At 41.7% G+C, this 15,518-nt stretch overlaps 1 protein-coding gene across 4 annotated transcripts in view; it reads left to right on the forward strand.

The window, feature by feature from the left end:
• LOC129868258 (ubiquitin carboxyl-terminal hydrolase 25-like) overlaps positions 1 to 15,518 on the forward strand; it is a 69,223-nt gene that overhangs the window by 51,411 nt on the left and 2,294 nt on the right. For 2 of the 4 annotated variants that reach the window (XM_055942070.1, XM_055942071.1), the window contains exons 19-25: positions 126 to 281; positions 4,494 to 4,589; positions 5,001 to 5,179; positions 5,913 to 5,991; positions 6,301 to 6,380; positions 7,064 to 7,187; positions 11,676 to 11,868. In XM_055942070.1, coding sequence (XP_055798045.1) covers positions 126 to 281; positions 4,494 to 4,589; positions 5,001 to 5,179; positions 5,913 to 5,991; positions 6,301 to 6,380; positions 7,064 to 7,187; positions 11,676 to 11,868 — 907 coding nt within the window. The remainder of the gene's footprint in view (positions 1 to 125; positions 282 to 4,493; positions 4,590 to 5,000; positions 5,180 to 5,912; positions 5,992 to 6,300; positions 6,381 to 7,063; positions 7,188 to 11,675; positions 11,869 to 15,518) is intronic. The other 2 variants (XM_055942072.1, XM_055942073.1) reach the window with 2 other exon arrangements.

Below are 15,518 nucleotides of genomic sequence, written 5' to 3' on the forward strand. Positions count from 1 at the left end.
ACCCCAGTAAAGTTATTTTCATCCTTTTTTCTCTTTCCGTTTAACTTCGCCCTCCATGCTTCTTTCTTTCCCTTCTCGTTTCCTTTTCGTTCCCTTTTCGTTCCCCTTTTCTCTTCTCTTTCTAGCTCTCTCCACAGTCCAGTGGGGAGAGTGTCTCCCCACGCCCTCCCCCCCAGCCTGAAATCAAGGTGAACCCTGAAACCCCTCTCGCGCCTCCTTCTGACCCCCCTGTGAAGGATAAGCCCTCTGCCCACCGTATGGCAGAGGTGGCCATCCCCCAGGTGGGAAGCTTTGTCGTCGGGAGGGGGGGTAACAAGTGATGAGGTAGCGCTCGACACTCAGCTCACCCAGCTGACTTATTTGGTGTGCTAAAAAGTCTCTTGCCTGTTGGTGATTAGGATGAGGAGATGATCTCCTCTTGGTTCTCCTACAGGCTTTTCACACCTGAGTAAATCTTAATTCAGAGCAGTTTTCAAACCAGAGTCATGGTTAGCTCAGGGCAAGTCACTGTTGACATTTTCAACCAAACCTCTTAGCAGACCAAGATAGGGTGCTATATTAGACTACAGCCAGTGCACTATCCTAGACGATGAAACTAGCCTTGGGCTAGCTATAATAATATATTGTGAGAAAAGGCTATCCCTGTCAAGCCTACTTGCATCTTGCAACAGAAGCACTCTACTCTACAACAGAGATATTTGGACAGAAACTTCACCTAAACAGCGACTCAATTGCCTAGTGTTTATTTTTGCTGCTGAGAAATAAACCGCATCTCAGGAGCAAATGTTAAATGTAATGTAAATCACAAATGTAAATGTGATTTACTGTTTCTAACATCCTTTTTGATTCATACATACTGTATTTGTATCATATATAAACCCTTTGGGATGGAAAAATACAAGCTTAATGTAACTGCATCGTCTCACTGCTCCTATCAATAAATTAGTTGGTTTTGCTTGGTTTGTCATTTACAAGAGAGTCTGGTGAAAAATGTTGTCAAAGTGCTGTAGTAGAATCAATGTTTAATTTCTATGCCCTTAAATAGACCAAAGACTGTCTGCTTGCTGTACCACACTAGGACTGTATAGGGCTGTCTGTAGAGACTGTCTTTACCATAAGGACCTCGACCTTCACAGGGCTGCCTTTCACAGAGACTGTCGTTCACATGGCAATTTATTTTAAAGCATCCATTGTGTCCTTCACATGACGAGCTGTGTGTGTACCTCACATTAGTAGAGTGAATCTAACATACAGTACCAGTCAAAAGTTTTTTACACACCTACTCATTCAAGGGTTTTTCTTTATTTTTACTATTGTCTACATTGTAGAATAATAGTGGAGACATCAAAACTATGAAATAACAGACATGGATTCATGTAGTAAACAAAAAAGTGTTAAACAAATCAAAATATATTTTAGATTCTTCTAAGTAGCCACCCTTTGCCTTGATGACGGCTTTGAACAATCTTGGCATTCTCTCAACCAGCTTCACCTGGAATGCTTTTCCCAACCATCTTGAAGGAGTTCCCACATATGCTGAGTACTTGTTTGCTGCTTTTCCTTCACTCTGCGGACCAACTCATCCCAAAACATCTCAATTGGGTTGAGGTCGGGTGATTGTGGAGGCCAGGTCATCTGATGCAGCACTCCATCACTCTCCTTGGTCAAATAGCCCTTATACAGTCTTGAGGTGTGTTGGGTCATTGTCCTGTTGAAAAACAAATGTATCACTAAGCGCAAACCAGATCGGATGGCATATCGCTACAGAATGCTGTGGTAGCCATGCGGGTTAAGTGTGCCTTGAATTCAAAATAAATCACTGACAATGTCACCAGCAAAGCACTCCCAAACCATCACATCTCCTCCTCCATGCTTCACTGTGGGAACCACACATGCAGAGATCATCCCTTCACCTACTCTGCATCTCACAAAGACACAGCGGTTGGAACCAAAAATCTCCAATTTGGACTCATCAGTTCAAAGGACAGATTTCCACCGGTCTAATGTCCATTGAGATTCAAGTTCCTTGGTGTCTACATCATCAACAAAATAACATGGTCCAAGCACACCAAGACAGTTGTGAAGAGGGCACGACAAAACCTATTCCCCCTCAGGAGACTGAAAAGATTTGGCATGGGTCCTCAGATCCTCAAAAGATTTTACAGCTGCACCATCGAGAGCATCCTGAATGATTGCATCCCTGTCTGGTATGGCAACTGCTCGGCCTCCGACCACAAGGCACTACAGAGGGTAGTGCTTACGGCCCAGTACATCACCGGGGCCAAGCTTCCTGCCATCCAGGACCTCTATATCAGGTTGTGTCAGAGGAACGCCCTAAAAATTGTCAGACTCCAGACATCGTAGTCATATACTGTTGTCTCTTCTACTGTGCGGTACCAGAGCGCCAAGTCTAGGTCCAAGAGGCTTCTAAACAGCTTCTACCCCCAAGCCATAAGACTTCTGAACATATAATCAAATGGTTCCCCAGACTATTCACATTGCCCCCCCCCCCCCCCTCCGTAAGCTCTACACCTGTTGTATTCGGGGCATGTGAAAAGTAAAATTGTATTTGATATTTGAGCTGTTCTTGCCATAATATGGACTTGGTCTTTTACCAAATAGTGCTATCTTCTGTATATCAGTCCTACCTTGTCACAAGACAACTAATTGGCTCAAATGAATTAACCTGTTTGGGATAGTGGGCAGCATTTTCACGTTTGGATGAAAAGTGTGCCCAGAGTAAACTTCCTGCTACTCAGGCCCAGAAGCTAATATATGCATATTATTAGTAGATTTGGATAGAAAACACTCTGAAGTTTCTAAAACTGTTTGAATGATGTCTGTGAGTATAACAACTCATATGGCAGGTGAAAACCTGAGAAAAATTCAACCAGGAAGTGGGAGGTTTGTAGTTTTTCAACTCATTGCCTTTCTAATATACAGTGTCTATGGGGTCATATTGCACTTCCTACGGCTTCCGCTAATGTCAACATTCTTTAGAACCTTGTTTCAGGCTTCTACTGTGAAGGAGGAGGGAATGAGAGCTGTTTCAACCAGGTGTCTGGCAGAACGCCATGAGCTGGTCACGCGCATGGCCGTGAGAGCGACCTGCGTTCCATTGCATTTCTAAAGACAAAGGAATTCTCCGGTTGAAACATTATTGAAGATTTATGTTAACATCCTAACGATTGATTCTATACATCGTTTGACATGTTTCTACGAACTGTTATATAACTTTTTGGACTTTTCGTATGAACTTTCGCCTGGACTTGCCCGCGCCTCGTGAGTTTGGATTGTGAACTGAACGCGCTAACAAAATGGAGGTATTTGGACATAAGTGATGGACTTTATCGAACAAAACAAACATTTATTGCGGAACTGGGATTCCTGGGAGTGCATTCTGATGAAGATCATCAAAGGTAAGTGAATATTTATAATGCTATTTCTGACTTCTATTGACTCCACAACATGGCAGGTACCTGCATGGCTTGTTTTTGTGTCTGAGCGCCGTACTCAGATTATTGCATGGTGTGCTTTTTCCGTAATCTGACACATCGGTTGCATTAAGGAGAAGTATATCTTTATTGATGTGGCTCTCTGAAAATTTGCCGGATGTTTTCGAGGCACAACATTACTGACCATAACGCGCCAATGTAAACTGAGATTTTTGGATATAATATGAACTTATCGAACAAAACATACATTTATTGTGTAACATGAAGTCCTATGAGTGCCATCTGATGAAGTTCATCAAAGGTTAGTGATTCATTTTATCTCTATTTCTGCTTTTTGTGACTCCTCTCTTTGGCTGGAAAATGGCTGTATGTGTTTTTGTGACTAGACTCTGACCTAACATAATCATATGGTGTGATTTCGCTGTAAAGCCTTTTTGAAATCGGGCATGATGGGTAGATTAACAAGAAGTTAAGCTTTAATTTGGTGTATTGCACTTGTAAATGTATGAAAGTTAAATATTTCTAAAAAATATTTTTGAATTTCACGCTCTGACTTCAGCGGAATGTTGTCGAGGCCATATAAGAAGGATAGAAATTCCACAAATTAACTTTTAACAAGGCACACCTGCTGATTGAAATGCATTTTAAGTGACTACCTCATGAAGCTGGTTGAGAGAATGCAGAGTGTGCAAAGCTGTCATCAAGGCAAAGGGTGGCTACTTTGAGGAATCTCAAATATAAAATAACACTTTTTTTTTTTGGTTACTACATGATTCCATATGTGTTATTTCACTGTTTTGGTGTCTTCACTATTATTCTACAATGTAGAAAACAGTAACATTTTTAGAAAAACCCTAGAATGAGTAGGTGTGTCCAAACTTTTGACTGTATGCATTGTCTGCTGACTGATGTATGGTAGTGCTCACATAGTGCTGTACCAGAAAAGTGTATTATTTTGGGGGTTTGCTGGGCTCGTTCAATTCTAAGGGGATCTACTTTCTACTATTGTAACATGCTTCCACTCCTTGGGTACTGCAGGCCATGATGACTCCAAACATGCAGGGTATTATAATGTCCATTGGCAAAGCAAGGACTGTGTTTGAAAAGCTTGGGCCTGAAGCGGCCTTCTTCAAGGTACATTCCGATCTCATTTCTCTTTCACACCTTTATTCACTCCTTCTGTGATGCTGTACTTCTACTGCCTCTCAACAACCATCCTCCCATCCAGTTTTACCTAGCATTTCACTAGTTCTGTCTTTTTGAGTCAGTTGTTCTCATCAAAAGCATCCTACAGAAATTGGACTTGGTGTCACCTGGACAATGAGGTTCATTTGAACAAAGAGAACTTGAATCAACTCTTTGAGTTTTGTTTACAAGGATGAGGAGGATGATGATGATCTTGACAACTCTTACATGGAGACAATGGTTTTGTCTTCTGCTGCTGCAGATGTTTATTTATGTTCTAATCTAGGCCTACTCTGAAGTTCTAATGTTAGTTTGGCCTATCAAAGTCCATTCACCCCATGCTCGATCTATGTGTGTCAGGCCATTAAGGTGGAGTACACCCGTCTGCTGAGGTTTGCCCAGGAGGACACAGCCCCGGGGAATGACTATCGATTGCAGCACGTCATCGTCTACTTCATCCAGAACCAGGCCCCCAAGAAGATCCTGGAGAGAACCCTCCTCATGCAGTTTGCTGACCGAAACCTGGGCTTTAATGAACGGTATTTATGGGTGAAACCACCAAAACTTGTTTCCTGTAACTCCTATTTGGTTAATTTTTGATTTCTGAGTCGGTCCTATCTTTCTTTGGTAAAACGAAAAAGAAAACCACAGTTTATTACCTCTGAACTTCACAAATTCACCAGCAGAGGGTAGCCATGATCCACTTTCATCGGTGAATAGATGTTCCTCTTCTGAGCAGGTACAATTAAGCAATAAAGCCGGGGGGGGGGGTGGCATATGTCCAATATACCAATGCTTAGGGCTGTTCTTATGTACGATACATCACTTAGCCGTGGTATATTGGCCATATACCACAAACCTGAGGTGCCTCATTGCTATTATAAACTGGTTACCAACGTAATCGTAACAGTAAAAATAAATGTTTTGTCATACCCGTGATATACAGTCTGATATACCACGACTTTCAGCCAATCAGCATCCAGGATATAAACTACCCGGTTTATATTAAGATTTCTTTGTTGCATGTGGCCTCAATCAGAAGCTCTGGAGAGGAGTGTGTGGTTCAGTAGTAGTGTTTCTCTGCAGTAAGCAGTCATTCATGGGGCCTGTGTGTCGTGGCCTCAGGACCACTGTGTACTGTTTCATCTCCTGGAGTAGCTAGTTCCTCACCAGTATGATTCATCATACCAACAGCAGTCTCTCTCCCTTTCTCTTCTCTTTCCTTTTACTTTCTCTTTTGCTTTCCCTTTCTCCTCATTCCCCCCCTCTCAGGTGTAAGAGCATTATGAAGGTGGCCCGTGCCAAACTAGACCTCATTAAGCCAGAGGAGATCAACATGGAGGAGTATGAGGTCAGCATTCTGAAACACTCTGGTTTTGACTGATTTACAATGTTTTGTCTGGAACATCTTATTAGGATGTTTTGACAGTTGAAATTAAACAGAATAAACTAGTATCAGAGTCATTTACATTTGAGTATAAGGTTTAAATCATTACAGTCTTTAAATTGTAACTGACCCAATATAAACTCTGCTATGGATAATCCAATGAAAAAAATAATAATTGTTAAGCTTTTATGTACAGATCCAAATGTTATAGATCTATCCTTAAAATCCTTTCAAGCTCTTTCTCATCAACTCTGTTCCCTACAATGTTCACAGATGTGGCATCAGGACTACAGGAATTTCCGCGAGACAACAATCTTCCTGATGATTGGCTTGGAGCTGTTCCAGAAGAAAAGGTGAGACTGCCAATTGGCTGGACTGTTGTCACGTTCTTCTCTTCACGACCCAGAGCTTTTATTTCCAGCCTCCATATCTTACTGAAAACAAATGGGAACTCACATTGCCCAACCATTTCAGTATAGAAAACATTTAAAATGTAGATTAAAATGCTCTCTAGATTATTGCATTATTAGTAGAAGCACCTGATAGTGCAGCTTTGTTAAGCATGGGAACTTCCTAAAGTCACCTGTAGAGGGCAGCAGGTCCCTTATCACCCCCCATCCTTACATCTGGAGCTCAGTCAGTCTGGCATAGATCAAGATGGTTGTTCATGTACTTGGTTATTTCCTCTGTTTCTTCTGTTAATTCTCCCTCCAATACATCTTTTTTAAATCTTCTTAATGAAAAAGGCCTGACTGTTCCAGCTCTACTATCCCTTGTAGAGACAGCTAAAACTGATGTTATATGTACTCTGCCCCTCTAATGCAGCATTTGCACAGGTAGCCAGCCCAATTCTGACCTTTTTTTAAACTTTTTTGACCAATCAGATCAGCTCTGAAAAAGATGTGAAAAGATCGGTCAAAAGACCAATTAGTGGAAAAACAGAATTGGGCCGCCTGTGTGAAAGCAGCCCTTGTGGTTAAATTTGTTCCACCCTGATTCTACTATAATGTATCTGACTGTGTCTGTTTCTCTGTAGCTTTGTGGAGGCATTGATGTACCTGATCTACTCATACCAGTACAACAGAGAGCTGTTGGTCAAAGGGTTGTACCGAGGTCATGACGATGAGCTCATAGGGCTCTACCGCAGAGAGTGCCTGCTGGTGAGACAACCCTCGCCCTGACACTGTTCTATTGGAAGTCTGTCAGTTGATCTTATTTAGTTAGTTCACGTAAGATGCGGTATGATTTTCTAATGCTTCAGCAGATTTAGCATTTGGTACATACAATTTTTAAAGAGTCAAAGTTTCACCCTAAATGTGAGGAAAGTGGTCAAAGTTAGTCCATTGTATTTTAAAGATCATCACGTTTCCAATCAAATCAATAGGTCACAGTGGAAGTAGTTCAAGTCATTCCCTTTGAAAAATGAACACCACTATCCTCTGTCTCATCATCAGCAAGTCTCTGTCTCTGAGCACCTAACTCATTTGTGCCATCCCGCTGGTCACAGTGACTAATGTCGAACAAGACTATCCCTCCACCCCATAATCTCTAGAATTGATGCAGGCTTGTTCTAGCTGAGATATTACATTGGCTTTTTTTATTTCCCATAAAGATTCCCACAGAACTTTTCTCAGCAGATGCTACAGTGCCTTCAGAAAGTATTCACTCCCCTTGACTTTTTCAAAATGTTGTTGTCTTACAGTCTGAATTTAAAATGGATAAAATTGAGATTTTGTCACTGGCCTGCACATAATGTCAACATGGAATTATGTTTTTTAGAAATGTTTACAAATTATTTAAAAATTAAAAGCTGAAATGTCTTGAGTCAAAAAGTATTCAACCCCTTTGTTATGGCAAGCCTAAATACGTTCAGGAGTAAAAATGTGCTTAACAAGTCACATAATTTGCATAGACTCTGTGTGCAATAATAGTGTTCAACATGATTTTTGAATGACTACTTACTCTCTGTACCCCACACATAAAATTATCTGTAAGGTCGAGCAGAGAATTTCAAACACAGATTCAACCACAAAGGGCACCTTTTCTAATTCCTCACAAAGGGCACCTACAGTATTGGTAGAAAAAAGCAGGCATTGAATATCCCTTTGGGCATAGTAAAGTAAAGTTATTAATTACACTTTGGCTGGTGTATCAATACATCCAGTCACTATAAAGATACAGGCGTCCTTCCTAACTCAGTTGCCGGAGAGGAAGGAAACTGCTCAGGGATTTCACCATGAGGCCGTTGGTGACTTTAAAATAGTTACATGGCTGTGATAAGAGAAAACGGAGGATGGATCAACATTGTAATTTAAGTTAGTGTTGTGAAGTTACTAGTTCTACAGAATGAAAAGAAGGAAGCCTGTACAGAATTCAAATATTCCAAAACATGCATCCTCTTTGCAACTAAAGTAAAACTGCAAAAAATGTGGCAAAGAAATTAACTTCATGTCCTGAATACAAAGTGTTATGTTTGGGGGAAATCCCACACAACATATCATGAGTACCACTCTTAATATTTTTAAGCATGGTGGTTATGGGTATGCTTGTCATTGGCAAGGACTAGGGAGGTCTTTTTAGGGTATACAGAAACAGAATAGAGCTAAGATCAGGCAAAATCCTAGAGGAAACCTGATTCTGTCTGCTTTCCAACAGACACTGGGAGACAAATTCACCTTTCAGAATAATAACCTAAAACACAAGGCCAAATATACACTGGTGTTGCTTCCCAAAACAACATTGAATGTTCCTCAGTGGCTTAGTTACAGTTTCTGCAAGATTTCAAAATGTCTGTCTAGCGATGATCAGAGTTTTAACAAGTTTTTAAAAGGATAATGTACAAATATTGTACGTTCCAGGTGTGCAAAGCTCTTATACTTACCCAGAAAGACTCACAGCTGTAATCGCTGCCAAAGGTGATTCTAACATGTGTGAATACTTAAGTAAATTCGATATTTCATTTTCAATAAATTTGCAAAAATGTCTAAACATCTTTTCACTTTGTCATTATGGGGTATTGTGTGAGAAAATACATCTACTTAATCCATTTTGAATTCAGGCCGTAACAGAATGTGGAATAAGTCAAGTGGTATGAATACTTTCTGAAGGCTCTGTATTTGTTTGGAGGAAAAATCAGTTCAATATTCTGATCAGACTACAGTTTCATTTTATTTACTATCCCATCTCCAAACTGTGTTCTGGTTCTATCTGTTAGGGCTTAGATGGATTGATTCCCGGTCGGTCAGATCAGGCTGTGACTGGTCTTGTCTGAACCGAGAGAGGGAGAGACCCTGTTCCTCCTCGTCGGCCCTGTTGCTGCTCCTGCACTCAGTAACCTTACACCGGCATTGTGCTCTTAATGTAATCATCCAAGTGGGAATAGGAAGCAGGAGGCCCAGTGAGTGTAAACACATTACCGTGAGACACGGCTGTGTCCTGAGCGAACCTCTGCTCTCTCCGTCAGGGCTCTGTTACAGTTAGAGTTATAGCCGCCATCTCAGATCTCTGGCCAGAACGATCCCCTGGCTCCCTGCTCGGGCCCGCTCTCTCAAGCCCTGCTGTTTACCTTCTGCCCTGTTTTAATTGAAAACACTGCTAACATTGACACAGTTAATGTACTGGGATCTTTTGTGAGTCCCCACCTAGTCCCTCTAATTCCTGAGTGACCGCCTGCCTCTGTGTAAGGTCTTTTCCATAGATAAGGTCAGGGAGTTTGTGTCTGCAGCAGAGCAGGACTTGGCTAAGGAGAACAGAGCGAAGTGTCTGCATCATCTAGTACGTCACTGCCCACGTCAGTACCACAGGCCTTGACATCCTCTGATATTGACAGTGTGGATAGATGACTACCAGACAGGGGTAATGCAAATGGTCTGTGACTTACCTGGGCTGCAGCCTTTCATACAGAGGTGGTCTCGAATGTAAATACATATACATTAGCAATACCTGCCTGTCCTCTTAAGTCTGTTTTGACAGAGTAGCTAATACTGGTAAATTTGGTAGCATACCACTTCAAACTAATCCCGAAGTCGTCAATCTATATGTACAGTGGCAAGAAAAAGTATGTGAACCCTTTGGAATTACCTGGAGTTCTACATAAATTAGTAATCAAATCTGAGTTTAATCTAAGTCACAACCATAGACAAACATAGTCTGCTTAAACTAATAACACACAAAGAATTATACGTTTTCTTGTCTTTATTGAACACACCGTGTAAACATTCACATTGCAGGATGGAAAAAGTATGTGAACCCTTGGATTTAATAACTGGTTGACCCTTTTGGCAGCAATAACCTCAACCAAATGTTTTCTGTAGTTGCGGATCAGACCTGCACAACGGTCAGGAATTTTGGACCATTCCTCTTTACAAAACTGTTTCAGTTCAGCAATATTCTTGGGATGTCTGGTGTGAACTGCTCTCTTGAGGTCATGCCACAGCATCTTAATCAGGTTGAGGTCAGGATTCTGACTGGGCCACTCCAGAAGGCGTATTTTCTTCTGTTGAAGCCATTCTGTTGTTGATTTACTTCTGTGTTTTGGGTCGTTGTCCTGTTGCATCACCCAACTTCTGTTGAGCTTCAATTGGCGGACAGATAGCCTTACATTCTCCTGCAAAATGTCTTGATAAACTTAATTTTTCCATCGATGATAGCAAGCTATCCAGGCTCTGAGGCAGCAAAGCAGCCCCAAACCATGATGCTCCCTCCACCATACTTTATAGTTGGGATGAGGTTTTGATGTTGGTGTGCTGTGCCTTTTCATCTCAAGACATAGTGTTGTGTGTTCCTTCCAAACAACTCAACTTTAGTTTAATCTGCCCACTGAATATTTTGCCAGTAGTGCTGTGGAACATCCAGTTGTTCTTTTTGTGAACTTCAGACGTGCAGCAATGTTTTTTTTGGACAGCAGTGACTTATTCCGCGGTGTCCTCCCATGAACCCCATTCTTGTTTAGTGTTTTACGTATCGTAGACTCGTCAACAGAGATGTTAGCATGTTCCAGAGATGTCTGTAAGTCATTAGCTGACACTCTAGGATTCTTCTTAACCTCATTGAGCATTCTGCGCTATGCTCTTGCAGTCATCTTTGCAGGACGGCCACTTCTAGGGAGAGTAGCAACAATGCTGAACTTTCCATTTATAGACAATTTGTCTTACTGTGGACTGATGAACATCAAGGCTTTTAGAGATACTTTTGAAACCATTTCCAGCTTTATGCAAGTCAACAATTCTTATGTCTTGAGATATTTTGTTCGAGGCATGGTTCACATCAGGCAATGCTTCTTGTGAATAGCAAACTCAAATTTAATTTTTGCAAATGTTTTTTATAGGACAGCTCGAACCAATATCTCCAATCTCGTCTCGTTGATTGGACTCCTGGTTAGCTGATTCCTGACTCCAATTAGCTTTTGGAGAAGTCATTAGCCTAGGGATTCACATACTTTTTCCAACCTACACTGTGAATGTTTAAATTATGTATTCAATATAGATAAGAAAAGTACAATAATTGGTGTGTTATTAGTTTAAGAACACTTTGTCTGTTGTGACTTAGATGAAGATCAGATCAAATTTGATGACCAATTTATGCAGAAATCCAGGCAATTCCAAAGGGTTCACATACTTTTTCTTGACACTATGTGCTTTGCCCATTAGAAACTGAACGAGAATGCAGCGGGGATGTTTGAGTCTGGTGAGGAGCCGGAGGTGAGCAACGGCTTGAGCATCATGAATGAGCTGGTGGTGCCATGCATCCCCCTATTGCTGGTCCACGACATAGAGAAGGACCTGCTGTCTGTGGAGGACATGAGGAACCGCTGGTGCTCCTACCTGGGACAAGAGATGGAGCGTGAGTTTGTTTGTTTGTTTTAGGGCTGACCCCCCCCCCCCCACACACACACAATTTAGTCGATTGTTTGGTTTATAGACTGTTGGTCAACCAAGATTTTTTTAGTCGAGCAGTCTAAAATATATGCAGTACCAGTCAAAAGTTTGGACACACCTACTCATTCAAGGGTTTTTATTTCATTTGACTATTTTCTACATTGTAGAATAATAGTAAAGATAAACTATGAAATAACACATGGAATCATGTAGTAACCCAAAAAGTGTTAAACAAATCTAAATCTATTTTATATTTAAGATTCTTCAAAGTAGCCACCCGTTGCCTTGATGACAGTTTTGCACACTCTTGTCATTCTCTCAACCAGCTTCACCTGGAATGCTTTCCCAACAGTCTTGAAGGAGTTGCCACATATGCTGAGCACTTGTTGGCTGCTTTTCCTTCACTCTGTGGACCAATTCATCCCAAAACATCTCAATTGGGTTGAGGTCGGGTGATTGTGGAGGCCAGGTCATCTGATGCAGCACTCCATCACTCTCCTTGGTCAAATAGCCCTTACACAGCCTGGAGGTGTGTTGGGTCATTGTCCTGTTGAAAAACAAATGTTAGTCCCACGAAACGCAATCATTTGTTTTTCAACAGGACAATGACTCAAAGCTGCCATCAAGGCAAAGGGTGGCTACTTTGAAGAATCTCAAATGTAAAAGTCAATTTATTCATTGTCGTTTGTTTGTGGCGCTCCTGTCAATGTTGAGTAAGGATACGCACCTGATTTATACATAGAAGTAGGCCTATAGGCCTCCCGGGTGGCGCAGTGGTCTAGAGCACTGCGCCACCCAGAGTCTCTGGGTTCGCGCCCAGGCTCTGTCGCAGCCGGCCGCGAACGGGAGGTCCGTGGGGCGACGCACAATTGGCTTAGCGTCGTCCGGGTTAGGGAGGGTTTGGCCGGTAGGGATATCCTTGTCTCATCGCGCTCCAGCGACTTCTGTGGCGGGCCGGGCGCAGTGCGCGCTAACCGAGGGGGGCGGGTGCACAGTGTTTCCTCCGACACATTGGTGCGTCTGGCTTCCGGGTTGGAGGCGCGCTGTGTTAAAGAAGCAGTGCGGCTTGGTTGGGTTGTGCTTCGGAGGACGCATGGCTTTCGACCTTCGTCTCTCCCGAGCCCGTACGGTAGTTGTAGCGATGAGACAAGATAGTAATTACTAGCGATTGGATACCACGAAAAGGGAATAAAATTTTAAAGAAAAAAAAAAAAAAAAGAAGTAGGCCTATAAATGTGCCCATTTGGGGATCTGATAATATTTCTGATTGTCTTAACTCACCACCACTGTGGTAACTTCTGAAAGTATTTTTTCTTCACCTCAAACGGCAAATAAATAAAGTCTGTTATACATCCATACGAAGCGTTCATTATAAATTCTATGAAACTATTCCACGAAAATGTGCATATAAAAATCTTAACTGCCATGCAGATTGGTAGAAATGTTAAGATAAATTGGCACTCCAAATGGAAAAGGTTGCCGGCCCCTGGTGTACCTACAGTATTAGGAGCGTAACAGCAGAATCTGCGAAGGCCAGCATTAGCGGAAGGAAGAGGGTCAGGAACAGGATTGTTTTGCTTCTGGTTAGGCTTTCTGGATCTCTGGCTCACTCAAGTAATTTCTGTGTCTTAAAGCATCAGACAAGCTCAGTAGCCTACATATAGTTGATTTTATTCAAACACATAGGGTATGTATGTACAGTTGAAGTCAGAAGTTTACGTACACCTTAGCCAAATACATTTAAACTCTGTTTTTCACAATTCCTGACATTTAATCCTAGTAAAATTAGGTCAGTTTGGATCCCCACTTTATTTTAAGAATGTGAAATGTCAGAATAATAGAGAGAATGATTTCAGCTTTTATTTCATTCATCACATTCCCAGTGGGTCAGAAGTTTACATACACTCAATTAGTATTTGGTAGCATTGCCTTTAAATTGTTTAACTTGGGTCAAACGTTTCGGGTAGCATTCCACAAGTTTCCCACAATAAGTTGGGTGAATTTTGGCCCATTCCTCCTGACAGAGCTGGTGTAACTGAGTCAGGTTTTTAGGCCTTTATGGGATTGAGGTCAAAGCCCTCCCATAGAAACTTTGGAAGTATGCTTTGGGTCATTGTCCATTTGTGACCAAGCTTTAACTTCCTGACTGATGTCTTGAGATGTTGCTTCAATATATCCACAACATTTTCATTCCTCATGATGCCATCTATTTTGTGAAGGGCACCATTCCCTCCTGCAGCAAAGCACCCCCACAACATGATGCTGCCATCCCTGTGCCTCATGGTTGGGATGCGGTTCTTTGGCTTGCAAGCCTCCCCCTTTTTCCTCCAAACATAACAATGGTCATAATGGCCAAACAGTTCAATTTTTGTTTCATCAGACCAGAGAACATTTCTCCAAAAAGTACAATCTTTGTCCCCATGTGCAGTTGCAAACCGTAGTCTGGCTTTTTTTATGGCGGGTTTGGAGCAGTGGTTTCTTCCTTGCTGAGCGGCCTTTCAGGTTACGTCAATATAGGACTCATTTTACTGTAGATACTTTTGGACCTGTTTCCTCCAGCATCTTCACAAGGTCCTGTTCTGGGATTGATTTGCACTTTTCGCACCAAAATACATTAATTTCTAGGAGACAGACTGCGTCTCCTTCCTGAGCGGTATGACGGCTGCGTGGTCCCATGGTGTTTATACTTGCATACTATTGTTTGTACAGAATAACGTGGTACCTTCAGGCGTTTGGAAATCGCTCCCATGATGAACCACATTTTTTTTTCTGAGGTCTTGGCTGATTTCTTTTGATTTTCCCATGATGTCAAGCAAAGAGGCACTGAGTGTGAAGGTAGGCCTTTAAATACATCCACAGGTACACCTCCAATTGATTCAAATTATGTCAATTAGCCTATCAGAAGCTTCTAAAGCCATTCCGTAATTTTCTGGAATTTTCCAAGCTGTTTAAAGGCACAGTCAACTTAGTGTATGTAAACTTCTGACCCACTGGCATTGTGATACAGTGAAGTATAAGTGAAATAATCTGTCTGTAAACAAATGTTGGAAAAATTACTTCTCATGCAAAGTAGATGTCCTTACGTACTTGCCAAAACAATAGTTTGTTAACAAGTGGTTGAAAAACGAGTTTTAATGACTCCAAGTGTATGTAAACTTCCGACTTCAAGTGTGTGTGTGCGTGCATCCATACATACATACATACATACATACATACATACATACATCCACATCTCAGCAAAAAAAGTAACGTCCCTATTTTCAGGACCCTGTCTTTCAAAGATCATTTGTAAAGACAGGGTCATTATAAAGGGTTTAAACACTTTCCCATGCTTGTTCAATGAACCATAAACAATTAATGAACATGCACCTGTGAAATGGTCGTTAAGACTCTTAACAACTTACAGGTGGTAGGCAATTAAGGTCACAGTTATGAAAACTTAGGACACCAAATAGGCCTTTCTGCTGACTCTGAAAAAGAAAGATGCCCAGGGTCCCTGCTCATCTGTGTGAACGTGCCTTAGGCATGCTGCAAGGAGGCGCGAGGACTGCAGATGTGGCCAGGGCAATAAATTGCAATGTTTGTACTGTGAGACGCATAAGACTGCGCTACAGG

This window comes from Salvelinus fontinalis, chromosome 13 (genome assembly GCF_029448725.1).
Source record: "Salvelinus fontinalis isolate EN_2023a chromosome 13, ASM2944872v1, whole genome shotgun sequence".
In the NCBI taxonomy this organism is placed as follows: domain Eukaryota; kingdom Metazoa; phylum Chordata; class Actinopteri; order Salmoniformes; family Salmonidae; genus Salvelinus; species Salvelinus fontinalis.